The 26,732-nt window shown below is 38.8% G+C and overlaps 1 protein-coding gene across 2 annotated transcripts in view; it reads left to right on the top strand.

The window, feature by feature from the left end:
- The first annotated feature begins 8,855 nt into the window (after window positions 1–8,855).
- SAMD13 (sterile alpha motif domain containing 13) overlaps window positions 8,856–26,732 on the top strand; it is a 53,037-nt gene continuing 35,160 nt past the window's right edge. The window contains exons 1-2 of one of the 2 annotated variants that reach the window (XM_055586915.1): window positions 8,856–8,905; window positions 13,566–13,650. In XM_055586915.1, the coding sequence (XP_055442890.1) occupies window positions 8,896–8,905; window positions 13,566–13,650 (95 nt within the window). In that variant the 5' untranslated portion in view covers window positions 8,856–8,895. Of the gene's footprint in view, window positions 8,906–12,060; window positions 12,196–13,565; window positions 13,651–26,732 lie in introns of those variants that run through there. The other variant, XM_055586916.1, reaches the window with a different exon arrangement.

Below are 26,732 nucleotides of genomic sequence, written 5' to 3'. Positions count from 1 at the left end.
CAGATATGCAGATGATACCACTCTAATGGCAGAAAGTGAAGAGGAACTAAAGAGCCTCTTGATGAAAGTGAAAGAGGAGAGTGAAAAATCTGGCTTAAAACTCAACGTTCACAAAACTAAGATCATGGCATCTGGTCCCATCACTTCATGGCAAATAGAAAGGGAAAAAGTGGAAGCAGTGACAGATTTTCTCTTCTTGGGCTCCAAAATCACTGCAGATGGTGACTGCAGCCCTGAAATTAGAAGACTCTTGCTTCTTGGAAGGAAGGCTATGACAAACCTAGACTGCATTATTAAAAAGCAAAGGCATCACTTTGCTGAAAAATGTCTGTATAGTCAAAGCAATTGTCTTTCCAGTAGCCATGAATGGATGTGAGAGTTGGACCATAAAGAAGGCTGAGCACCGAAGAATTAATGCTTTTAAATTGTAGTGCTGGAGAAGACTCTTGAGACTTCTTACCAAAGAATATCAAACCAGTCAATCCTAAGGGAAGTCAACCCTGAATACTCACTGGTAAGACTGATGTTGAAAATGAAGCTCTAATACTTTGGCCACCTGATACGAATAGCCAACTCATTGGAAAAGACCTTGATGTTGGTAAAAGGAGAACAGCGGGACACAGGATGAGACAGTTGGATAGGATCACTGATTCAGTGGACATGAACTTGGGAAAACTCTGGGAGATTGTGAGGGACAGGGAGGCCTGACATGCTGCAGTCCATGGGCTCACAAAGAGTCAGACATGACTTAGAGACTGAACAACAACAACAATAAAACATAAAGGAAATGAATATGAAAAAGAATATATATATCCATGTATAACAATTACTTTGTTGTACAGCAAAAATTAACACAATGTAAATCAATTATACTTCAATTAAATAAATTAAATAAATTAAATATTGTTAAAAGAAATACAGTTTATCATATTAGTGTCTTAAGGCAGTCATAATAAAGGACCACAAACTTTATGAAAACAAGAGAAATAAATTCTTTCACAATCTGGAGGCCAGGGGTCTGACATCAAGTTGTAACAGAGTCAAGTTCCCTTTGGAGTGTCTAGAGGAGTTTCCTGCCTTGCCCCTCCCAGCTTCTTGTAGCCCTAGATGGTCCTTGGCTTGAGGCAGCACAACTCCCATCTTCAACACCCTCTTTCCCTCTGTGTCTCTGTGTCTTCACATAGTCTCTCCTTTCTCTGTGTCTTGCTTTAGGTGCTCAGTCGCTCAGTCATGTCCGACTCTTTGTAACCCCATGGACTGTAGCCCACCAGGCTCCTCTGTCATGGGATTCTCCAGAGAAGAATACTGGAGTAGGTTGCCATGACCTCCTCCAGGGGATCTTTCTGACCGAGAGATCAAGCCCAAGTCTCCTGCATTGACAGACAGATTCTCTACCAATGAGCCACTCAGGAAGGCCTTTCTCTGTGTCTTACTTCTTCTTATGAGAACACCAGTCTTACAGAAGTAGGGCCCTCCTCCTACTCCAGGATGACTTCATCTTAACTAATTATACCTGAGATTACTCTATTTCCAAATAAGTCACATTCTATGATGCTGGGGATTAGGACTTCAACATACCCTTCACAAGGACACAATTCAGTCCAGGAAGACCATTTATTCCTCCAAAGAGGAATATCTTTCAACAAGCCTGGTTTATGTTGTCTTAGAGCCACTGGGATTTGTTTTCTCTGGACTATTTTAGATGCCAGGTTTTCAGTTTTCATTAAGCAATGCTGTAAGAAATGGCTTAAAGAGCAACACAGTTGTACTTACTAATCAAAGTCATTAGGAACACTGCTCCATTTAATTTTTTTTTCAGAACTCAGTGTGACAAAATATTTCCATCTCACTGACTTATTGGTTTTCTTTTAGAGTCAATGGGAATCATATATTTAATTATGTGGATTATTTTTTTCTTGCTTTGGTTGCCAGGAAACTTAAAGATTCGGTCATAACTTAATTTTAATAACTTTGTAGGATGCTGCATCTACCTATCTGTATTTTTATTTCTCCTCTGGTGTTGATATTTTATTTACATTTGGATGTTAAATTATTTTTAAAATTACTTTTTATATTATTAAAAGTTACTTGAATACTTTGTTTAAAAATGTAGGTAATAGGTAGAAAAAAAAAGTAAATTCCTTTTTATCTCTCTCTGCCTCTCTTTCTTTGTCATCCACAGTAGATTTCCCTGTTGTTCAGCTGATCCATCACTGAATGGCTAATCAAAGATTATAAGCCATCAACATTCTATATTCCAGTTTACTTTTTAAGTGGATGATTCACAGGTAAACAGGGAGAGGGGACAAGACAATGACTCACTTTATTTTTGAGCAATAATTTAGATCTCACTGACGTCATTCAAAGATTTTTTTGAAAGCCCCCCCCCAAAAAAAGCATCAGACGTATCACTGAAAATCACACTAAAAACACCAAGAAGTAAACTTAAACTGAAGACAATCGAACTTGGAGGATAAGTTATTGAAAAAAAAATCACACAGAATTTAGCAGAATATGATTTAGAAAGAAAGTAATCACCAGTAAGATGAAAAATGTGGACAAGAAACAATGGAGAACTGACATATGAATGACTCTTGTCTTTGAAGATGTGAATGAATAAATGGAACTGTAAAAATTTACATAATAGAAGAATTTTCTGAAATAAAGAAGATCTTGAAATTACACTTTGAAAGGGTTCACCACATTCCAAGAAAATTTAATAAAAGCTTTTTTCTGAAACTTCAGGGATTGAAGAAAAAATCCTACAGTAATCTAGGCAGAGGGAAAAAGGTCACCTTCAAAAAAAAGAGAAATCATATGCTTAGAAGAAAAAAATGTAGAAAACATATACCAAACATTTAATATAAATTACTCTAGAAATGGATTTATTAGGAATTTTTACTTTCTATTATTAATTTCTGATTGTTTTATTTTTACCACATAGTTTGTTTTCATAATGAATAAAAATTTTAAACATTTCTTTCTTTAGAATCTTCCTGATTATTTCCATTGTCTTTCTTGCCTTTCTTAGGGAAAGAACTGTTCCACCTTCCTTCCAAGAATAAACATCTCATAGTTCCATCACTCTATAAACACAGTTGTCTCCTGTCCCTAAGCCTAGAGCAGACTCCCAGTTCCCACCTGAAGTCTCATTACAACAAAGCTCCAACCATCCCCTAATCTGTCTCGATCTTCCAGCTTCCCCAATCCTGAAACTCTTCTACAGTGTCCTGGAATTCAAGAGTCCTCGCTCACATCACTTTTCATTGCTACCACTCTGGTTCAAGCCACTATTATTTCTTGCCTCCATTACTGCAATAGCTTCTGGCCTATCCACCATTGTTCTGTGATTTATCCTAGAGAGAGAAGCCAGAGTAACCCTTTAAAAATATGCCTGACCATATTATTCTTCCACCCAAAAGTCTACAGTAGCTTCCCATTCCATTCAGCATGAAAAGCAAAGCGCTTGTAAAGTCCTCCGCCCTACACCCCTGTCCCAACTCAGTGGTCATCCTCAGTTCTCCTGCTTCTCACCCACAACTCTCTCTAACCCACATAGACTGGCATCCTTGCTATGTCTTGAAAACTCCAGACACATACTCACCCTGTTGTTCAGTCACTCAGTAATGTCTGACTCTGCAACCCCATGGACTGCAGATTGCCAGACCTCCCTATCCCTCACAATCTCCTGGAGCTTGCTCAAACTCATGCCCATTGAGTTGGTGATGCCATCCAACCATCTCATCCTCTGTTGCTGCCCCTTCTCCTCCTGCCTTCAATCTTTCCCAGCATCAGGGTCTTTTCAAATGAGTTGGCTCTTCGCATCAGGTGGCCAAAGTATTGGAGTTTCAGCTTCAGCATCAGTCCTTCCAATGAATATTTAGGACTGATTTCCTTTAGGATGGAGTGTTTTGAGCTCCTTGCAATCCAATGGACTCTCCAGAGCCTTCTCCAGCACCACAGTTCAAAAGTATCAATTATTTGGTGCTCAGCTTTCTTTATGATCCAACTCTCACATCAATACATGACTACTGGAAAAACCATAGCTTTGACTAGACGGACTTTTGTTGGCAAAGTAATGTCTCTGCTTTTTAACATGCTGTCTAGGTTTGTCATAGTTTTTCTTCCAAGGAGCAAGTGTCTTTTAATTTCATGGTTGCAGTCACCATCTACAGTTATTTTGGAGCCCAAGAAAATAAAGTCTGTCACTGTGTCCATTGTTTCCCCATTTATTTGCGTGAAGTAATAGGACCAGATGCCATGATCTTAGTTTTTTAATGTTTTCTAAAGATTTTTAGTTTTTTAAACCAGTTTTTTCACTCTCCTCTTTCACCTTCATCAAGAGGCTCTTTAATTCCTCTTCTCTTTCTGCCATAAGACTGGTATCATCTGCATATCTGAAGTTATTGACAGCTCTCCCAGCAATCTTGACTCCAGCTTTGCTTCATCCAGCCCTGCATTTCGCATGATGTACTCTACATAAAAATTAAGCAAGCAGGGTGACAGTATACAGCCTGATGTACTCCTTTCCCAATTTTGAACCAGTCTGTTGTTCCATGTCCAGTTCTAGCTGTTGCTTCTTGACCTGCATACAGGTTTCACAGGAGGCAGGAAAGGTGGTCTGGTATTCCTATCTTTATGCCTCACTCTTCTCTCTCCCTGAAGTGTTTTTCCCTTAAAAATCCACAAGGCCACTCTTTTACCAACACCCATTCTTCCTTTGAAAGTCACTTTCTCAATAAAATTTACTATACGTAACATTTCAACTGACATTCTCTCCTGTATTCTCAGTCTCCTTTGTGTGCATGCTAGGTCACTTCAGTCATGTCTGACTCTGCGACTCTATGGACTGTAGCCCATGGGGCTCCTCTGTCCATGGGATTCTCCAGGCAAGAATACTGGAGTGGGTTACCATGCTACCATGCCCTCCTCCTAGGGATCTTTCAGACCCAGGGATTCAACCCAAGTCTCTTATGTCTCCTGCATTGACAGGTGGATTCTTCACCACTAGAGCCACCTGGGAGCTCCTAGCTGCTTTATCCTGCTTATTTTTTAATAACATTTGTCACTTTCTAATATATAGAATTTACTTATTTAGTTTATATTTATCAACTATTGTCTATCTCTCCCCCAGACACATTAGAATGTAAGCTCCACAAGGCAGTAAACTTTTTATGTTTTATTTATTGATGTATCTCAAGTATCTATTAATAGAATGATGCCTAGTACACAGCAGTCACTCAAAAGATATCTGTTGACTGAAAAAAATGGTTCACAGCCTTGTCAAACCTAATGTACCCTTTAACAAGAAATATGGGTTAATATCCTCTAACATTGTGAAAGGGAAGTCATAAGCTACCTACATATGTAGTTTTTTAAAAATTCAAATACTGAAAGGAAAATATAAACATGTGATTCAATGTGGAATGACTCAGGTATCCCTAAACTAAAAGAACCAATGAAGCAGTCAGATGCTTGCATCCATCCGTAGAATCTTCATGAAATGGATAGCACAAAATGAACTGTATTGCTGATTCTAAGTCCAGGAATGGCAATGTCATTTCACTATGTGAAAAACAGTTTATGTTTATATATAAAATAGATTCTAGACTCACATAAATATAAACAGCTTTTTCATCTACACGAATGAGCAGCGGGACAATCAATTCACACAGGATGTGGGACAATTCTTTGCTGAGCAGGACTGTCCTGGGCATTGCAAGATATCCAGTGTCATTGTCCAACCAACTACGTTCCAGTAGTTCCCTACCTACAATCACCGGAACAAGCAAAATCACTCTGGTGAATTTCCAAACCAACTCCTGGAGGTACTTTCATCCCAAGAGATCTTGATCTGTAAGTCCAGTGGCCTTTGACAAGCTCCTCCTCACTTCTCTTTCCTGCATCTTTCCCTTTCCCCTCCCCAGTTCCTGCCTGTGTCATAGTCTCACTCCTCCCCTCCCCTTGCCCTCCTCTTCTGACCTTTTTCCTCTCCACGTGATCTTCAACCAAGTCTCAGAGTTCTGTTTCTACACATGGTATCCAAAGTCACACTTCCAACTGCCACTTTGTCACTGAGACACAGAAAGCCTCCAGTTATGTGTGTCTAAAATCAGTTATCTTCCTACAAAACCTGTTATTCCATCAGTTGTACCTATTTATATGAATGACATCATCCACTTAATCTAGAAAGGACAACCATCTTTGTCTCCTACTCCTCACTCCTGAATCCAGTTGATCATACCATTCTGTCCATTTGCCCCCTGAGGTGCCCCATATTTGCTTCCTTTTTTATCACTAGTTCAAACTCTCATCACCTATAACTTAGAATATTGTCACAGCCTCCTAACTAGTACTTCTATGCCAATTTATCTTTTGATACATCCACAAAAGGAGTTTCTCCAGACAATATTAATATCTATTAATAATATTATTTATACTTAGCTTTAGGAACTTCTCTGGCAGCTTCAGATCAGATCAGTCGCTCAGTTGCGTCCGACTCTTTGCGACCCCATGAATCACAGTACCCCAGGCCTCCCTGTCCATCAACAACTCCCGGAGTTCACTCAGACTCACGTCCATCAAGTCAGTGATGCCATCCAGCCATCTCATCCTCTGTCGTCCCCTTCTCCTCCTGCCCCCAATCCCTCCCAGCATCAGAGTCTTTTCCAATGAGTCAACTCTTTGCATGAGGTGGCCAAAGTACTGGAGTTTCAGCTTTAGCATCATTCCTTCCAAAGAAATCCCAGGGCTGATCTCCTTCAGAATGGACTGGTTGGATTTCCTGGCACTCCAAGAGACTCTCAAGAGTCTTCTCCAACACCACAGTTCAAAAGCATCAATTCTTCGGTGCTCAGCATTCTTCACAGTCCAACTCTCACATCCCTACATGACCACAGGAAAAACCATAGCCTTGACTAGACAAATCTTTGTTGACAAAAGAAATGTCTCTGCTTTAAAGAATTAGCCTGCAATGTAGGAGATGTGGATCAGGAAGATTCCCTGGAGTAGGAAATGGCAACCCACTCCAGTATTCTTGCCTGGAAAGTCCCATGGACAGAGGAGACTGACCAGCTACAGTCCATGGGGACACAAAGAGTTGGACATGACTGAAGAAGGCTGAGCACTGAAGAATTGATGCTTTTGAACTGTAGTGTTGGAGAAGACTCTTGAGAGCCCCTTGGACTGCCAGGAGATCCAACCAGTCCATTCTGAAGAAGATCAGCGCTGGGATTTCTTTGGAAGGAATGATGCTCAAGCTGAAACTCCAGTACTTTGGCCACCTCATGCAAAGAGTTGACTCATTGGAAAAGACTCTGATGCTGGGAGGGATTGGGGGCAGGAGGGGAAGGGGATGACAGAGGATGAGATGGCTGGATGGCATCACTGACTCGATGGACGTGAGTCTGAGTGAACTCCAGGAGTTGTTGATGGACAGGGAGGCCTGGCGTGCTGCGATTCATGGGGTCGCAAAGAGTCGGACATGACTGAGCAACTGATCTGATCTGATCTGAGCAACTAAGCGCGGGCGCGCGCGCACACACACACACACACACACACACACACACACACACACAGTACTTGGCATATCATAAGCATTCAATTATAATGTTTAATTGAGTGTTCATTATATGCCAGGCATTATACTAAATGCTTCTCACTTTTAGTCTGCACAGCCACATGACAAGGTAGGAATGATTCATTATTCATAGTAGGAATTATTATTATTTAAAATTTAAAGATGAAAAAGAGGCTTGGAGAGGTTAAACAACTTACCTAAGGTCACAGAACTAGCTCCAAAGGGACAACAGCAAGATTCTAGGTCTACCTGGCTTCTAAAAAATCCCTGATTTTGCTTTTTTTTAATTTTCATTTTAATTTTTTGGACACAACGTTCTCATATTGTCTCTAGCCTAATCACTACCTCCTAGTCAGTCTCTGCATCTGTGCCACCTGCCTTTTCCTTCCCCCTCCATTCTTCCAGTCCATAGGTTCTTCTTTTGGTTTAACTTATTTCCATATTTAGTAAAGATTTATTATCAGCTCTTTCAAGGAAGTCCTTCACAGCAGGCTTCCCTCTTTCACTGCGCCCACCACATCTGACACAGCCCTCCTCCCTACGCTCTCTTCCTAGCTGCTCAGAAAAGGGGTGGAGGAAAAAAAGTATTGTGCTGGGGGGTCGGGGTGGGGGCGGTGAGGGCGAAGGGTGGGAGGGCGAGGACGAAGGGTGGGGGGACCCCCAACCTCCGGAAGTGCGAATACAAAAGACTCCTTGCATTTTTGAGTTTTCCTCCGCGTATCTGTGTTGCTTTCTGGTTCTAATAAAATGAACTATGTCAGTAAAAAGTGCTTTGTAAACTGTAAAGTGCTCTCCAAATGTAATGGGCAATTACTCACTCTCCCTTTGCATGCCCAGGGCTTCAACTGAGTGAGCCACACAATAGGTGTTCCAAGCACAGGATGCCACTTGTGTGTTTGGGTAAAAGGAGTAACGCTCTAATGTGGACTTGGCCCGAGGAAATCTCTGCTTGTCATAACTGCCAAACCCCAGCTCAAAACTTCATTAGAATTGCCACGTGCGAATAAGACAGGAAGAAAATGGTATTAAGCCTGAAAATTCCCTGTTTAAAAACCTCTCTCGGAGTGTTTCACACCTCCAGCTCCCAGAAAGTTTTAAGTTCTTGCAAATGTCCTCCCTTTACCTTCTTAGCGCCCCGGCCCCATCCCTTCCCTCCCGGGCCTCTCAGCTTCCTCGCCGACCCAGCCCTCGGACCCTCGCCCCGAGGGCGGAGACTACAAGTCCCGGCGTGCCCCGCGAGCCCGGCCGGGTGCACTGGGGCTGGGCGCGTGGCGACCGGCGAGCTCTGCACCGGGGAAAGCCTCCCGGCGCTGGCCATGCGGGGAGGTAAGTGATCGCTCGTGCTACGAGGGCACTGGGAACGCGCCCGTCCTACCCCACCCTGTCCAGGATGGAAGGAAACGAAGAAAGCCACGAGAAAAACTGCCCTGCCCTCCCTCGTCTCTGCTGTGTGTCCGGTGCTCCTGCAGCTTGTTGTACCCCCCGAGTGTGTTATCTGTCATCCCGGAGTGGAAGTGGGGGCAGAAGCGTGCCCGGCCCCGTGGAGCGCTACGGCTCCCCGGGGGCTGCAGGGCGGAGCTAGCAGGAGGGGACCAGGAGATGGCAAGGCTCGGCTGGGCGCTTACCGAGCGCCACACCTCCCTACTCCCTTTCCAAAGATGAGTTCCCCTGGGGAGCCCCCAGTCCCAAAGACAAACGATTTCTTCTTGAAAATCTTAGCCAGAAACTTTCCCCTCTGTCACCAGTGCCACAAGCGAGTCGTTTGGCTGTCGGACATGACCGCTGATTCAAGAGTCGCTCCGGCATCCCCTCTCCTGCCCTATGTTCTGCCCCCACCGCCCCCTCTCCAGGCCCTCCTCAGTTTCCCCTAGAGACCCTCTAGGGCCCTGCTGAGCTCGGCCCTGCCCTTCGGCGACTTCTTGAGATGACTTCTGCAGCGCTGTGTACCCAGGTCTGCGCTCGGAGATTCGGGCTGGAGACGCCTGCGGGCGGATACCTGGAGGCAAGGCAGGGAGGATGGTTCCCCCGGGAGGGTGCTTGCTCACTGGGGGATGAGAGATCAATAAAAGAAGCCGATTGAGGCACCAGTTTCCCATCCTTCCTGACCCATCTCCCTTCCTATCTGAGCCCATTTCCAAGTGTCCCCGAAAGTACTGCTCCGAAATTTCAGCACGAGGACTTCTGAAGTTACTTTAGCACATCCCATGATATCCTGGATTAGAGGGTCTTGTTGGTTTGTATCTCTATCTCTCACTCCTCTTACACACACAGACACAAACACAATGCATACTGCACATTCTGCAAACACACGAATACCACGACACTACGCACACCACAAACACACACTTATACCACAGGTACAACACCCACACATATTACACAGCATACGCTTATCACACATACTGCATTTATGCTATGCCCTACACACACACCAGACACCACACTACACACAAATAAACTTAATTTTTATTAGCAGAGAAGAGGGTTAATATCACTTTGTGGAGGGAGTGAGGAGGAAGTGGTTGAGTACTAGTATGGATGCTTACACCCACAAATGTCAGTTTTCTCCAAAATTAGAAATTAGCTGATGAATGAAACCTGTTGTCAGGATATGTGGCTCATTTTTTATAAAATGGGATTGATTTTTCACAACACCTTCTGAAACCCATACCCTTGTCTAACAGGCAAATTTTGATCACAACAGGCAAGACAGTAAGGGATGTCCTCTTCTATACGTAGGAAGAAATTCTTGGAGGAACAGAATCCTTTCTCCTGTGAGGGTGTCTGAGAGTCAATGTAACTACACTTGCTTTGCCTCTCTCCTTTCAAGAGTGGTGGGCTGAACCTAGTATTGTTCTAAGCAGTGCCATGACAGTGCTGTCAGGGTGCTCTCTTCTCTATCCCTTGCCCCCAGGACTCACAGCCCAGCCCCCTTTCATTTGAATTTAGTTGGAAAACAGTTTAGACACCTCAGATCAAGTTCAAAAGCATTATGGAATCTGTTGGTGAAAGAGTCCTCTGTCTCCAGAAGAGTTCATCATTTTGATCATTGGTGATAAAACAAACCAAGAAAAAAACCCACTTGTTTGAGCTGTGCTCAAAAAATAGTACTCAAAAATAAAAGAATATTTAGAAGTCTTCCCTAAATTATTATTATTTACTCTTTCAAGGGGGGCAATGGCAAAGATGTGCAGAGAGAGCATTTGAAATTTTTCTCAGCGATGATCTTCCAAGAAGTTGAAAATTTCTAATACCATTCCTGCAATAAGTAAGGGGAAGAAAATTGACTTTGAAATTCAGACTGCAAATTTAGATCATAGTTGCTGATTTTCTAGTACCCTTAAAAATTGCTAAAGAAAAGAGAGACTAGCAGCTTTTTCCTCAGTTCTGCCCACTCTATACAGTATTTCAGCAGGAGATGACTTTTTCTAGGATCCTTCTGCCCTACCTTGAGAGGTTTTGTTGACATCTTGACCTAAAAGTGTGCAAATATTGATTGTTTATTTCCGTGACAACCATTTATGTTCCTAGTTATATACAGTATGTTTGTGGAATGGGAATGTTTCCCTTGAGCAGTAGTTCCTAGTCAAGCAAGAGAACTGTAAGAATGATCAGGGTAACTTAATCAAAAGATCATGCCTGGCCTTTATTCTACCTTCCCCTTTCCTGAACTGGGACTTAGGATGGTGGAAGATACTATGAATTTGGGGGTTGGCACAAATCCTTTTTTTCATATGTAATTAATATAGTAGCAGGTGCTCATAGAAAAGAAATGTTGAATTTGTTGAATTATGCTTTTTATGCAACTGGGGAAATATGGTAAAATGAAACCTCCCAGACTAATTGTTTTTGTTTCGTAGAATAAAGTTTGTTTTATTTTGAGTTTTTGGCTGACTTCATCTGGTAGGATGAATGCCAAAATTAAAGAATGTGGGCGTCCTCAAGCGATCTGGTCATCTCCTTTGCATCCTCTCTGAAATATGTTACTTCCTGCATAATGAAGTAAAAGGATTTTCTGCTGGGCAGTACTTTCCTTATTCTCACAAAGAGCTTGAAAGCCAGCCCTGGGAATTTTGTCAGCAAAAGAGTAACACAGGACTGCAGCTTCTGGGTGTTCACTGAATATAGTCCATAGGCACTGGACTTTCTCTTATTTTTTCTCCCACAGGGAAGAAAAAAAATAGTTTGACACATGACATTCATGCTCAAAACAGCAAAGACATATGATGCAGAAACAAGGAGGGGGAGGGAGAAAATAATAGCCTCTTGATACAGTTTGTTTTCCTTTGATCAAGACAGGTGCAGAGAGAATTCTGCAGCTTGGGGACTTGTGATTCATTCACTTCCACTAATTGTGCTGAAGGTAGTTAGCAAAAGTGAACCGGCACACTGTAGCTTTAAAAAGTCAGCCATGAACCAGAAGGCAGTTGGTGCAGCTTGTGTGTGATTCCTAACGTCATGTTGGCTGAGAGCCAGCCTGGTTTTATTTCACTGTGTCAAATTGTACCTCCTTATTGAATTCCTTTGCCAGCCTACTTTGTGAAAGAAAACATTGGGGTTTCTTTGGCTGTTCTTGATAAGCCTATAAAAAAATGACATGTTTTAGTTGCTTCTAGGTAGGTTTTCTTTTTACTCTTCCACAAGAAAAGAAAATAATAATAATAAGACAATGTAGTGTGGTGTTGCAGAGTATCATTGTGAGTGTTTTGTTTTGTTTTGTTTCTGAGATGCTTAGAAAATGGTGAATGTGTAACAGTTTCCAACTGAAGTGAAATCATTCTTTTGGCATGGAGCAAGCAGCACTATCTTCTGTCTACTCTATAGCGGTGTGTGGATGTATGTTAATATCTAGATGTATATTAAATGTTGGATTTCTCTATGAATGATCTAAGTGGTATAGTGACTGGAAGTTTGTGTGTGTGTGTGTGCGTGTATATCAGCAGTGAAGATTATCCCACACTTAACAGTATTATTTGTTAATCATCTACTTCTGTAACAGTGATAAAATCTTGTGAATATACTAAATGATGCACTTGTCATGTCAGAGTAATAATCCCTAGGGAAGAAGTGCCGAAGTATAAAGTGATTTGAGAGGAAATGTATTTAATTTATGGCTTCAGCTGTAGAAGAACAAGCACGTTTCAGAACTAGTTTTTTTTTTTTTTTCCAGCAGTTTTGTTTGTAGCTTTTTCGTCTTGCTAATTGCATATTAATTGTAGAGGGATTTTATTTTTTCTGTGTTCTTCCTACTAAACAAAAAGACAAAGTGATGGATGCTACTATATCTCTTTGAATGTTTTGATGATTTTTACATAAATCTAATGAGCTGCCTACCCTCTCTTACACACACACACACACACACCAGCAGCACCTTTCTGTGTTAAGGGCTATCTGACATTTTCGTGAGCTTCCAGCTTTACCAGAGCATGGCCATCTCACAGACAGGTTTTTAAGGTTTTCATTGAGAATATATGAGGTAGGGGAATACTTGCTGACAAAAGCTTTAAGTGCTCTTTTGCATCGCAGTGAAAAAATAGAGGAGAAGTGGGAGTGGACAGAAAAAAAAAAAATACAGTAAGAAAAAAAGAAATCACAGCCCGAGGTGGAAAGGGGAGGAAAAGGGGGATTGTTTTTGTCGACTTTGACTCATTTATGAGTTGCAGTGTCTTAAGTGAGAGCTTGGCACTGGGAGAAGCTGTGCCAGTTCACACAGCACTTGTTTTGAACAAGGATTCAATTTCATTTGCAAATGCTTATTGTCGAGGCAGGGAGTGCCAGCACAGATGAAAGCACCCCAATCTGTCTCCTCCAATTCTTTAGGTTTAATCACATCTCTCCAATCACTGAGGGAACTGAAGATTTAAGCAAACATATACGTGAATTGGTGTGAGGCTGTAAAAGGGACCATTATGTTTCCGATTCAGAGTATATATTCTTCTCTCACTTTCAAAGAATTAAACACGAGCTTTTCTCCCTTATTGATTAGTTGCTGAAGTAAAGGAACCCTGCAGCCTCCCCATGCTCTCTGTTGACATGGAAAACAAGGAAAATGGCTCTGTCGGTGTAAAAAAGTAAGTGAAACTGGCTTGTGAGTTCTGCTTCTGCAAACAACAGAGGGACTTGGGTTCTATTTTTATACTTCTTGCTTACCTACTACAATACACTGTGGGGGCTGTCTTGGTTGAGTGGTCTACACTGGTGACCAGCTTCCCCTCTCCCCCCAGCCTCAATTGCCTTTTTCTGTATTCCATTTCTAAGAGATGACTCAGACATCAAAGTGCATAAAGGGTTAGTGTATCAGGCTTTAAAACAGGGAAGGTTGAAGATTCCAGTCCTGAATTCTGTATATTGAAACAAAAACACAAAGCAAACACAGACTCTGCCTCCCAAGTCCATTGGCTACATGGAGTATGGGGGGGGGGGGGGGCGGGAGTGGGGGGTGGGGTGTGTGTGTGTGTGTGAGGGGGAACAGAAAAGAGAGATTGCGTCTTTTTTGAATAAAACCACCCATCTCAAAAATGAAAGCTATAGGAAGGGAAGGAAAAAAGTGTCAGAATACTAAGTTTAACAACTTCTCTGTCCTCATTTTATGAACTGTTCCTTGAATGTGAAACATTTCTGCATATACCAAAGTCTCTTTTTTATATCTGCTCTTACAATTGAAACTTCTGATTATATCTATTGTGAGTTATATGCTTGATACTTTTAAATAGGAAAATTCAGTTGCATTATGTGGTGTATTCTGAAACATGCTACGTATTTTAGACATAAAATATCTGTAAGTATATGAAAAAATATTTATTCTAGGAGTTATATTTTGGCTGTAACCATATTGCTGACAAGGAAGAAGTATGCTCCAAGACAGTGTTGTCTGTTTCATTTTTTCCCTGTCATTTTAGTTTAAAATCTCCTTCAACTTGAGCTTTGGAAGAAGCTAATGTAATCTGTAGAAGTTGTGATAACTGAATGAAAAAATAGTATGCTATATATGTTTATGAATAGAAGGTATCTTTTATATTAAAGTTACATTAAACTTAATAAAATCTGCTTTAAAATTTTCTCCTGTAATTTATATATCAATGCCATGCTTCCATGCTTGTTCCCATGTTTGAAGTTTGGGGAAGGTAGGTGGAGGAGGAATGAAAGAAACAGATGCTTTTTGTAATGTGTCGGTTAGACCAACTGCTTCCAATAGTACCCTGGGCAGTGATGAGAATGACCTACACAGATATTGTCCACCATGGTAGCCACGAGCTGCATGTGGCAATTACAAACTTGAAATATGACTAATGTCTGATGAACTGAACTTTTAATTTTATTCAATTTGAATCCATTTTAAAAGTTAACAGCTTCATTGAAATATGATTGCCATATAATAAACTGCATGTGTTTAAAGTATAAAATATGATAAGCTCTGACATTTGTATACACCCATGAAACCATTACCAAAATTAAGATAACAAACATATCCATCATCCCCACAGGTTCCTCATAAACCTTTATAATCTCTTCTTCCTGCCCTTCTCTGCCCTTATATTCCCCAGGCAACACTGGTAGTCTCTCACTGAAGATTAGTTTATTTTTCCTAGATTTTTATATAAATGGAATTATTCAGAATGTACTTTTTTAGGGGGAGGGAAGGGGTCTGGTTTCTTTCTCCCAGAATAATTAATTTAGGATTTGTTTATGTTATAATATGTATCAATAGTTCATTGATTTTTATTACTAAGTAATGTTTTATTGTATGGATATACAACACTTTGTTCATTGTTTGTCCACCCACTTGTTCATAGACTTTTGGGTTGTTCCCATTTATTAGGGATTACAACTAAGCTGCCTTGGTCACTTGTGTACAAGTGTGTGTGTGAACATATACATTCTTCTTGGATAAGTATCTAGGAGTGAAGTGACTGGGCCACGTGGTAAGTGAGTAAGTGAAGTCGCTCGATCATGTCCGCTCTTTGCGACCCCATGGACTGTAGCCTACCAGGCTACTCTGTCCATGGGATTTTCCAGGCAATACTACTGGAGTGGATTGCCATTTCCTTCTCCAGCGGATCTTCCCGACCCACGGATCGAACCCGGGTCTCCCACATTGTAGACAGACGCTTTACCGTCTGAGCCACCAGGGAAGGCCATGTAGTAGGTATATGCCAAACTTTGTAAGAAATTGCCAAACTATTTTCCGAACTAGTTGTGCCATGTTACATTCCCACCAGCAGTGTGTGAGCATTCCAGTTGTTCTGTGTCCTCAGGAACTTGGTGTGATCGGTCTTCTTCATTTCATTAGGTGTGTTTTGTTTTGTTTTTTAATCTGAAGATGCTTTGTGTAGTATGACCATTTTAACAACATCAATTCTTCCAATCCAAGAGCATGGTATATCTTCCCATTACTTTGAATCATTTTCAGTTTCCTTTATCAGTGTTTTAGATAGTTCTCTCCTTGGTTATTAGGTATGGTTTTAATTTTCATTTCTGTAATGACTGAGGATGTTGAGTTTTTTTTTTTATGTGCATGTTTTATCTACAGATCTTCTTAAGTATTGTTCAGATCTTTTGCCCATCTTTTTATTGGGCTGGTTTTTTAGTATATTATTATGTAGAATTTTTACATATTCAGGTTACAAGTCCTTTGTTATATACATGATTTGAAAATATTTTCTTGTTGTGTATAATTTGTTTTTTCATTCTCTCTACAGTGCCTTTCAAAGTGCAGAAGTTTTAAATTTTGATGAAGTCCAGTCTATAAATTTTTTATTTTATGGATAGTGCTTTTAGTGTCACTTATCTAAGAAATATTTGCCTCGCCCAAGGTCACAAAGATATTCTCTTATGTTTTCTTAGATTTGGGACTATAATTTTTGAGTTAATTTTTGTATATGGTGTGGAATAAGGATTAAAGTCTTACTGTTGATAGTGGTTTCAGTTGTTGGTTTTTTTTGCCTTTGGATACCCAATTGTTCCAGCACCATTTGTTGAACTATCTCTGCAACTTTGTTGAAAAAAAAAAACTGATCATATATCTGTAGATCTAGTTCTGGACTCTATTTTATTCCATTGATATTTTGTATATATTTATGAGAGTCCCATGGATGGAGGAGCCTGGTAGGCTGCAGTCCATGGGGTTGCTGAGGGTTGGACACGACTGAGCGACTTCCCTTTCACTTTTCACTTTCATGCATTGGAGAAGAAAAGGGCAACCCACTCCAGTGTTCTTGCCTGGAGAATCCCAGGGACGGGGGAGCCTGGTGGGCTGCCGTCTAGGGGGTCACACAGTGTCGGACACAACTAAAGTGACTTAGCAGCAGCAGCAGCAGCATCCCAATACAACACTGTTTGGGTAACTATACCTTTATGATAAATCTTGAAATCAGGTAGTATTATCCATTCAACTTTGATTTTTTTTTGGAACTTGTTTTGGCACTCTTAGGTCCTTTGCTTTTCCATATAAATCAGCTTTTAAATTTCTACCCCCAAAAATGCCTGCTGGTCATTTGACTGGCATTGCATTGAATTATAGATCAATTTAAGGAGAATTGACATCTTAACAATATTGTGTCTTCCAACTCATTAACACAGCATTTTGATCCATTACTTAGGTCCTCTCTAATTTCTCTCAGCAATGTTTCACAGTTTTCAGTGTGCAGGTCTTGCACATATTTCATCAGATATATCCCTCCATATTTCATATTTTTATACTATTATTAATGGTTGTTGTTGTTTAGTTGCTAAGTCATGTCTGACTCTTCTGTGATCCCATGGACTGTGGCCTACCAGGCTTCTCTGTCCGTGGGATTTCCCAAGCAAGAATACTGGAGGAGGTTGCCATTTCCTTCTCTATGAGATCTTCCAGACCCAGGGATTGAACTTGCATCTCCTGCATTAGCAGCAAATTCTTTAACACTGAGTCACCAGAGAAGCCCCATTATTGATAATGCTTTTTAAATTTAAATTTCTGGTTGTTTATTGCTAGTATAAAGAAATATGGCAGGTTTTTTTTAATGTTGATCTTGTATCCTACAACCTTGCTAAACTCACTTATTACTTCTAATGGCTTTTTCATAGATTCTATCAGATATTTAACATAGACAGCTATGTCTTGTGAATAAAGACAGTTTTACTTTTTCTTTCCCACTGTGGATACCTTTCATTTCTTTTTCTTACTTTATTGTGCTCAATAAGACCTCCAGTAAAAAGTTGAATAGCACTGGTGAGATTAGACATCCTAATTTTGTTCTCAATCTTAAGACAAGAAAAACATTTTTACTTTTTTTCTTGTCTTTCTTTTCAGCCTGCTTTTAAATTTTTCTCTGGGTCATTGATTGTTGAGCAATTTGATTATGAGACTCAGTGTAGTTTTATTCATCTTTCTTGTGTTTAAAGTTTGTTTTTTGGGAGGGGGAATCTATGGGCTTAGTTTTTATCAAGTTTGGAAATTTCTTTTTTTTTTAATTTAATTTTTTTCTTTTTATTTTAATTGGAGGCTAATTATTTTACAATATTGTGGTGGTTTTGCCATACATTCACATGAATCAGCCATGGGTATACATGTGTTCCCCATCTAGACCCTCCCTCTGATCTCCCTCCCCATCCCATCTCTCAGGGTCATCCCAGGGCACCAGCCCTGAGCACCCTGTCTCATGCATGGAACCTGGTCTGGTGATCTGTTTCACATATGATAATATACATGTTTCAATGCTATTCTCCCAAATCATCCCACTCTCACCTTCTCCCACAGAGTCCAACAGTCTGTTCTTTACATCTGTGTCTCTTTTGCTGTCTCGCATATAGGGTCATCGTTACCATCTTTATAAATTCCATATATATGCATTAGTATACTGTATTGGTGTTTTTCTTTCTGACTTACTTCGCTCTGTATAATAGGCTGCAGTTTCATCCACCTCATTAGAACTGATTCAAATGTATTCTTTTTAATAGCTGAGTAATATTTCATCGTGTATATGTACCACAGCTTTCTTATCCATTCGTCTGCTGATGGGCATCTAGGTTGCTTCCATGTCCTGGCTATTGTAAACAGTGCTGCGATTAACATTGGGGTACGTGTGTCTCTTTCAATTCTGGTTTCCTCAGTGTGTATGCCCAGCAGTGGGATTGCTGGGGGAAATTTTCAACTGTTATTTTTTAAATTTTCTTTGGTCTTTCTCCACTTCTCCTTTGGGGACTCCAGTTATAGGTTTATTTGATCACTTGATATTGCCCCACAATTCACTGATACCCTGTTAATTTTTTTTCCAATCTTTTTTCTGTGTTTCATTTTTGGATAGTTTCTATTGCTTTTCCTATGAGTTCACTAATCTTTTCTTCTGAAATGTATAATCTCTTGTTAATCCCACCCAATGCATTTTTCATTTCAAACAAGTTTTCATCTCTAGAAGTTCAGCTTGGTCTTTTTAAATCTTTCGTGTCTTCACTTTACATATCCTTCCCTCTAGCTTCTGAACGTATGAAATATAGTCATAAAATTGTTTCAATGTCCTTGTCTACTAATTCTATCACTTCTCAGTCGGTTTCAGTTGATTGGTTTTTCTTTTCACTATGGGTCATATTTTTCTGCTGCTTTGCATGCTTGGTAATTCTTTATTGAAAGTTAGGTGTTTTGAATTTTGCCTTGTTGAATGTTGGATAATTTCGTATTCCTGTAAATATTCCAGATCTTTGTCCTGGGATGTGCTTAAATTAGTTGGAAACAAGCAATTGATCCTTTTAAGCCTTATTTTATTAATAAGTATTGTTAGTCAGGACTAGAGCTGTATTTACCCTTTTTTTTCCCCCTTTTATTGAAGTAAGACCCACATTTCTACTCTAACCAATACTCCTCAATGATGCGATATTCCTCTCTGGAAGATAGAAACAAGCACTATTCCCAACTCTGTGTGATCTCTAAGGATTTTTGTCTCTAATTCTTTTTCATGATTCTTTCCCCAGCTTATTTCTTCATGTGTATGTGATAATCAGTACTCCACTGAGCACTTGAAGGGAAACCTCTACACATCTCCAGAGTTCTCTCTCTGTAGCTCTCTCTTCTCTGGAACTCTGCACCCAGGCACAGCCTAAAATCTCTCTTCAGGCAGTAAGTGGCTAGGGCTACCATGCTTGTTTCCCACCCTTCAGGGACCACTATTCTTTACTGCCTGTGTCCAGTGCCTTGAGTGCCAGTTTCATACATCTTGTCAATTGTTTTAGTTGTTTTAGGCAGAAGTGTAGTTCTGGGCCCCATTACTCCACCTTGATCAGAAATAGCAGTCTCAGTTTATATAGCAAGTGGCTATTGGCTAACCTGTTGGCCAAGATAGAGTTAGATTATAATACTGAATCCCTAAAACATAGAGTCTTAAGGCTGTCTCTGAGATCTGCTCAAATTGGGGTCACAGTTGCTTCCATTTTGTTTTCCAGGCATGGAAAATAAAGTTGCTTTATTAGACAATGTACTTCACAAAGGATCATTTCCAAAGAAGCCTAGGATAATGACCTATTCACTGGCCATGTGCTCCTGCTCAGAGCTTTAGTTTTACAAGCCTATTATTTATGGAGTCCTTTCTCTGTGTCTAGCACTTTGTGTGAGCCTTGTTAATCCTCACAACCATATTTTGAGGTATGTGCTATAATTCCCGTTTTATAGTGGAGAAAACAAAAGCTCCAGGAGGTAAAAGACCTTCTAAGAGTTCATTGCTTATAAGTCCTGATGTTGGTATTTAGGTTTAAAGTCTGGCATTGAAAACTGAGCCCTTTCTTCTGCACTGGGGTGACTAGGTTGTCAAAGGTAGCTTTCAGTCTCTTTCACCAGAGGCACAGCTCTCACTCCCAGGGGGCTATAGAAGCCTAAGTACCCAAGATTTGTAAATGATGGAAACATTCAATACTATGACCATAACTTAACAAAGACAGGACTTCCCTTTTCAAAATGGCATATTTCTTCTAAGTATAAAATATATCATATGTCCGTTCTAAGTTACGCTAGGCAGTGTTTCTCAAAGCGAATTTGTATCACTTGGAGGGCATGTTAAAATACAGGCAGCTGGGCCACACCTCCAGAGTTTCTGTTTGGTACATCCCAAAGGCCTGGGAACTTGTGTTTTAACATGTTCTCTCGTAATGTTGATGCTGATGTCCAGTGGCTTTGGAAAACAATTTGGCGTTATTTTCCAGTGTTGAACCATAAAATATTTTATAACTCAACAATTCCACTTCTGGATATATGTTAGTGCCAGATATATACTAGAAATGACATTTGAGCCATAGATGTAATTTAACATTTTCTGGTGGTCATATTTAAACAGATGAAATTAATTTTAATATAATTTATATTTGACTGAAAATACCCAGGATGTTATCATTTTTAAATGTAATCAACATAGCACATTATTAATGAGATAGTTTATATTTTTGTGCTAAATTTTATCAGTCCACTATATATTTTACACTTAGAGTATGTCTCAGTTTGGATGGAAAAATTTTATTATAAATATTTGATCTCTATTAGATTTCATAAAATTTGTGATTGAAAAAGTAGAATCACATACCTAAATAATTCTTAAAAGTCTCAATAAATGAATCAAGTACCAAAAATTATTTTCCTTTAATACATTCGTGTACATCGACACAACTTGTTCTTCTTCTAGTTTGTATATTTACTTTTTGTTCATTTATTTGTCTGCAGGTCTTAGTTGTGGCATGTGGGATCTAGTTCCCTGACCAAGGATCCAACCTGGGCCCCCTGCATTAGGAGCAGGGAGTCTTAGCCACTGGACCACCAGGGAAGTTCCTGGTTCTTCTCTTTTAGATTTGATTTGACTTAGAAGCAATAGCATATCCTTTCAAAACTGTCTAAGTTAAATTTGCTGATACTCAAAAAAATCATATTGTTAGCATTAAATTCAAAAGTGTATTACATAAATTTATAAGACATATAAATTTATCCAATAAATCATTCTTCAAATTTCTCTTAAAATTGATTTATGTTTAAAAGATGTGTAAAATTATTTTTACTATACTCTGAAAAGTTTCAATTTCAACACAAAATTTTGTGCCTCTTTACCTAGGTTACAAATCAGCATTTCCTTTTTTTTCTTTTTCAGGAGCTTCAAATTAATCTCATTTACATGTAGTCTGATATGTCAATGAGAAAATACAAATTTCTCTGCCATTTTTTGTCTTTAATTATTGACTATTTGGAAAGCATTTTTTGTTTTAATGAAATCTTGAATTGGACTTAACAATACAATAAGTCTTTGTATATTTCTTCTATGACTTAACAAGTATTGGCAAAGAACATAGATCTTTAAATATGCTCTGTTTCTTTTAAGAGGTCCATTGTTTGGCATTGATCTGTGGCATTTACAAATATTTATGGAATGATTTAACAACGGCATTCTTGACACTTTTCAGGAGTCCGCTTCAAAAAACCGAACACGTGTATCATACAGTAGAATGAAGCAATGAAATATGTCTCCTGTTTTAAAAGTATATTAAAACCAGATTTTTTAAAACTTAGTGTGGCTGAAGTACCATCTACCAGGATAGGATTTAATTTTTTCAAATCTAGCTGAAGTTATTCTTCAACAAATATAAAACATTTAAAATATTTAAATAGGAATTCAGTTTTTCAGGCCATAAGTTGATAACATTTCTTCTTAAATTTGGAAGTCTTCTGAGATAAAGCAAGACTCCAAGAATGAACTTGGCAGTGTCTTTGATGTTCCGGGCTTCCCTTGTGACTCCGAACGTAGAGTCTGCCTGCAATGCAGGAAACCCGGGTTTGATGCCTGGGTCAGGAAAATCCCCTGGAGAAGCGAACGGCTATCCACTCCAGTATTCTTGCCTGGAGAAGTCTATGGACAGAGGAGCCTGGCATGTTACAGTCGGTGGGGTCACAAATAGACATGACTGAGTGACTAACACTTTTCACTTTTGATGTTGCACTACTCATCTAAAGCTAAAGAAAAGTAGCTGTGTTTTTCCAAATTTGAACCAATCAATCTTAGATACTGTTAAAAAGATCTTACATTCTTCAGGCAATTGTTTGATGGCATGATTGAAAAATGTCTCACTTTTGATGAACTGCCTTTTTAGTATTTTATCATAATATTCTAAAAACTGAATATAACAACATAGCTATTGAAAAAACTGTGTTCTTTTTTTGTGCTAGAATCCAAGTTGTTTATAGCTGGGCAAATTTATGAGCTCAGATTCTGTTTAAAATCACTTCAAAATGTTTTGCTGGACGTTGAATTTTGATTACAGGTGACTAATGTTATTAGCTCTTTTTGACTGTTGAGAAGCAAGTTACCAAATTCACTATGTCTTTGCTAAAAATGTCACTTAATGTTTATCCATTTTTCAAACAGCTTTTTTCCTTTTGCTCTGCTCCAATGAATTGCAATTGCTGTTCATCATGAAATTTCCAATATACTTTGAGTTGGGCTCCTTTTTTCTTTACTGTTCTGACTCTGGTGCTGGTTTCTGCATCTCCTTTTGATTCTGCATCAGTGGTATGCCTCCTTTTTACATTTTAAAATGTATCCATACTTACTTTTAACTAAAATATTTTATTGCAATTAAAATTGTAAGATTATTAATTACCAATTACAACATACAAAGAGAGTCTTATAACCTGTGCTGTCTGCATCAAACACATTACAATATTACATGGGTGCATAGAAAAGATCATTTATCCTGAATCAATGTATAGATGCCAACTGGATTGCCGTGTGTTTATGTGTAAAACTAGAGGAAGAGAGCTGCATCTGATTGAACTTCAAAGTAGTATCTAGGCACTGCAATGGTTAAAGAGAAATGTTATCACACCAAAACAATGAAGTTGTGTTGATCAGAAACATAATTTACTTTAATTGAGGTTTTTAAATTTAAACTAGTTAAAATGAAAAACCCAATTTCTTAGTTGGATTTTTAATGCTCAACAGCCACTTGTGTTTAGAGGCTACAATATCGCACAGGTTATAGCCAAAACAAGCTCTTGCACACATGCATGGGGAGAAAGGTTAAATGAATATGGGGTTGGGGAGGATGATTCCCTCAGGTCAGGGATGCAGGGGTGGGATGGATATAAGCACTGTCAAGATTATAGTTTTTTAAAAAAATATTATACCTTTTATTTTGCATGGTGGATTCATGGTGATTATTAAGTTTTAAAATAATTAAATAACTAAGAGGGAGCCATCTTAATAGTTTGGGGTATGTTCTTCTAGACAGTTTCTATATAGAGCTCTCTGCATCCATATATATGTGTGCTGTGCTGTGCTTAGTCACTCCGTCATATCCGACGCTTTGTGACCCCATGGACTGCAGCCCGCCAAGCTCCTTTGTCCATGAGGATTCTCCAGGATACCACTCCAAAAATACTGGAGAGGGTAGCCATTCGCTTCTCCAGGGGATCCTCCCGACCCAGGGATCAAACTCAGGTCTCTTGCATTGCAGGCAGATTCTTTACTGTCTGAGCCACCAGGGAAGCCCAATGTATATGGAGACATAAACTTTTATTGAACAAATGGGATCATAATGTTCTCTTTTTTATGGATTTCAGAATCACAGATTTTGAATTAATCAAAACTTTGGTACATGACACTCTTGCTATTGATCTATGTTTAATCATGTAGAATTTTCAATAAATTATAAAAAATTCTAGGTGTTTCACATATATGTGCATATCTATACAACTTACAAGTATACATGTGAATATTTTTCCCCATTCATTTAGTCTTATTACTCCATTTTTCATCAGTTGGTCTTTTATCCCTTTTTTCCTTTTCTTCTAGGAGGGAGGAGGAACTAATATTCCCACACACAATAGATGCTTTTAGTAAGTTAGCAGCTTTTCAAGTGGTTTATCTCCTCACCACCACCAACCCCTCACCCCACAATGGAGAAGTTCTACTGCAATAGAATGCTCACAGCAACAAAGTTTAGCAACCTTCGAAAGAAGCTATTTCTTATTAAAAGCATGCCTTTTCTTGCTCATGTATCTCACCATCTTCTGCCTTTGTGTTCAGTTGGTGGTTTTATTATGAAGCAAAGACTAAATTTTGGAACTAACATTTCTTTTATAATTAGTAAAGTGATACTTTTCTTAGTAATGAATGTTGGAAAGTTTTAAACTCACTTTAATATTGAAATACTAACTTTTAAACATTGAGATATAATTTTCATATAATCTATTAGTTTCAGATATACCACATAATAATTAATTATTCACCATGATAATTCAAATGTTCACCATGATAACTGTAGTTAACATGAATCACATACAGAGTTAAATTTTTTTCTTCTGATAAGAATTTTTAAGATCTACTATCTCTAACAACTTTCGAATATACAGTGCAGTATTATTATAGTTATAGTTACCATGCTGACTGTTACATCCCCATGAATTACTTATTTTATAACTGGAAGTTTGTACATTTTGACCACTTTCACCCATATAATGCTCTGCGACCCCTCCCCCCACCTCTGGCAACCACCAGTCTGTTCTCTGTATCTATGGTTTTGGATTTACATTTTTTTAATATTTTATTTTTAGATTCCACATATAAGTGAGATTATGTATTTGTCTTTGTCTGACTTATTTTACTTGTAGAGGGCATTTAAAATGCCCTCACATTCAATTTATATTGTCAGAAATGACAAGACTTCCTTTTTATGGCTGAATACTATTCTATTTTATATATATATACACACACACACACACACACACACACACACACATATATATACACCACATTTTCTTTATTTTCCAGTGATAGACACTCAGATTGCTTTCATGTCTAGGCTATTGTAAATAGTGATGTAATGAATGTGAGGGAGCTATATCTTTTTGATTTAGTGTTTTTCTTCTTTTAGTTAGATACCCAGAAGCAAAATTGCTGAATTGTATGGTAGTTCTGTTTTTAATTTTTTTCAGGAACCTCCCTACTATTTTCCATACTACAATTCTACTAATAATGCATAAGGGTTCCCTTTTCCACATCTTTGCCAACATTTGTTATCTCTTGTTTTTTTTCTTATGCCTTTCTAAAGGGCATAAGATACTTCCTTATTGTTTTGGTTTGCATTTCCCTCGTGATTAATGGTTCAGTACATCTTTTCATATACCTGTTGGCCATCTGCATATCTTCTTTGGAAAAAATGTCTATTCAAATCCTCTGCCCATTTTTAAATTTGATTGTTTATTAATATTTATTTTTTACTGTGGAGTTATATGTATTCTTTATGTATTTTGGATTTGCAAATATTTTCTCCTGTTCAGTAGGTTGCCTTTTCACTTTGTTGGTTCTGTTTGCTCTGCAGAAGATTTTTAGTCTAATATAGTCCCACTTGTTTATTTTTGCTTTTGTTGCCTCTGTTTTTGGAGTCAGATCCAAAAAAAAAAAAAATCATCACCAAGACTGATGTCAAAGAGCTTACCACTTATGTTTTCTTCTACAGGCTTTATGGTTTCAGGCCTTACATTCAAATCTTTGATCCACTTTGAATTAACTTTTCTATGTGGTATAAGGTAGTGTTCCAGTTTCTTTCTTTTGCACATCGTTCTCTTGTTTTTCCAGCACCATTTATTGAAGAGACTATCTTTTCCCCTTTGTATATTCTTGGCTCATTTGTCATTAATTAATTGGCCATATGTGCATTAATACTAACTTTTGAAATAGCCCTCTCTGAGGACTGTTAACTATTAAATATTAAGCTAATTATTAAATTTAAAGAAGTTGTCATTCTTAATGTGAATTACAAGATTAAGAAGTGAATGATAGAAGTAAGATATTAGGATAAAGTTAGAAATTATTATTGGTATTACTAGAATTTCTATTGGTATTGCTAGAATTTTTAGGTAGGGCTTCCCTGGTAGCTCAGATGGTAAAGAATCTGTCTACAATACATGAGACCTGGGTTCGATCCCTGGCTTGGGAAGATCCTATGGAGAAGGGCATGGCAACCCACTCCAGTATTCTTGCCTGAAGAATTCCATGGACAGGGGAATTCAGGTGGGCTACAGTCCCACTGTAGATGACACAAAGAGCTGGACACAACTGAGTGACTAACATGCCAAATTTCAAAACTCTGGCTTCATTGTAGAATTATTAAAGAGACCTTTCATATAACAAAAATAACAATAGCTACCATT

Source organism: Bubalus kerabau, chromosome 6 (assembly GCF_029407905.1).
Source record: "Bubalus kerabau isolate K-KA32 ecotype Philippines breed swamp buffalo chromosome 6, PCC_UOA_SB_1v2, whole genome shotgun sequence".
Lineage (NCBI taxonomy): Eukaryota > Metazoa > Chordata > Mammalia > Artiodactyla > Bovidae > Bubalus > Bubalus kerabau.
The sequence above is the reverse complement of the archived record's forward strand: the minus strand, read 5'-3'. Positions and strand labels throughout refer to the sequence as shown.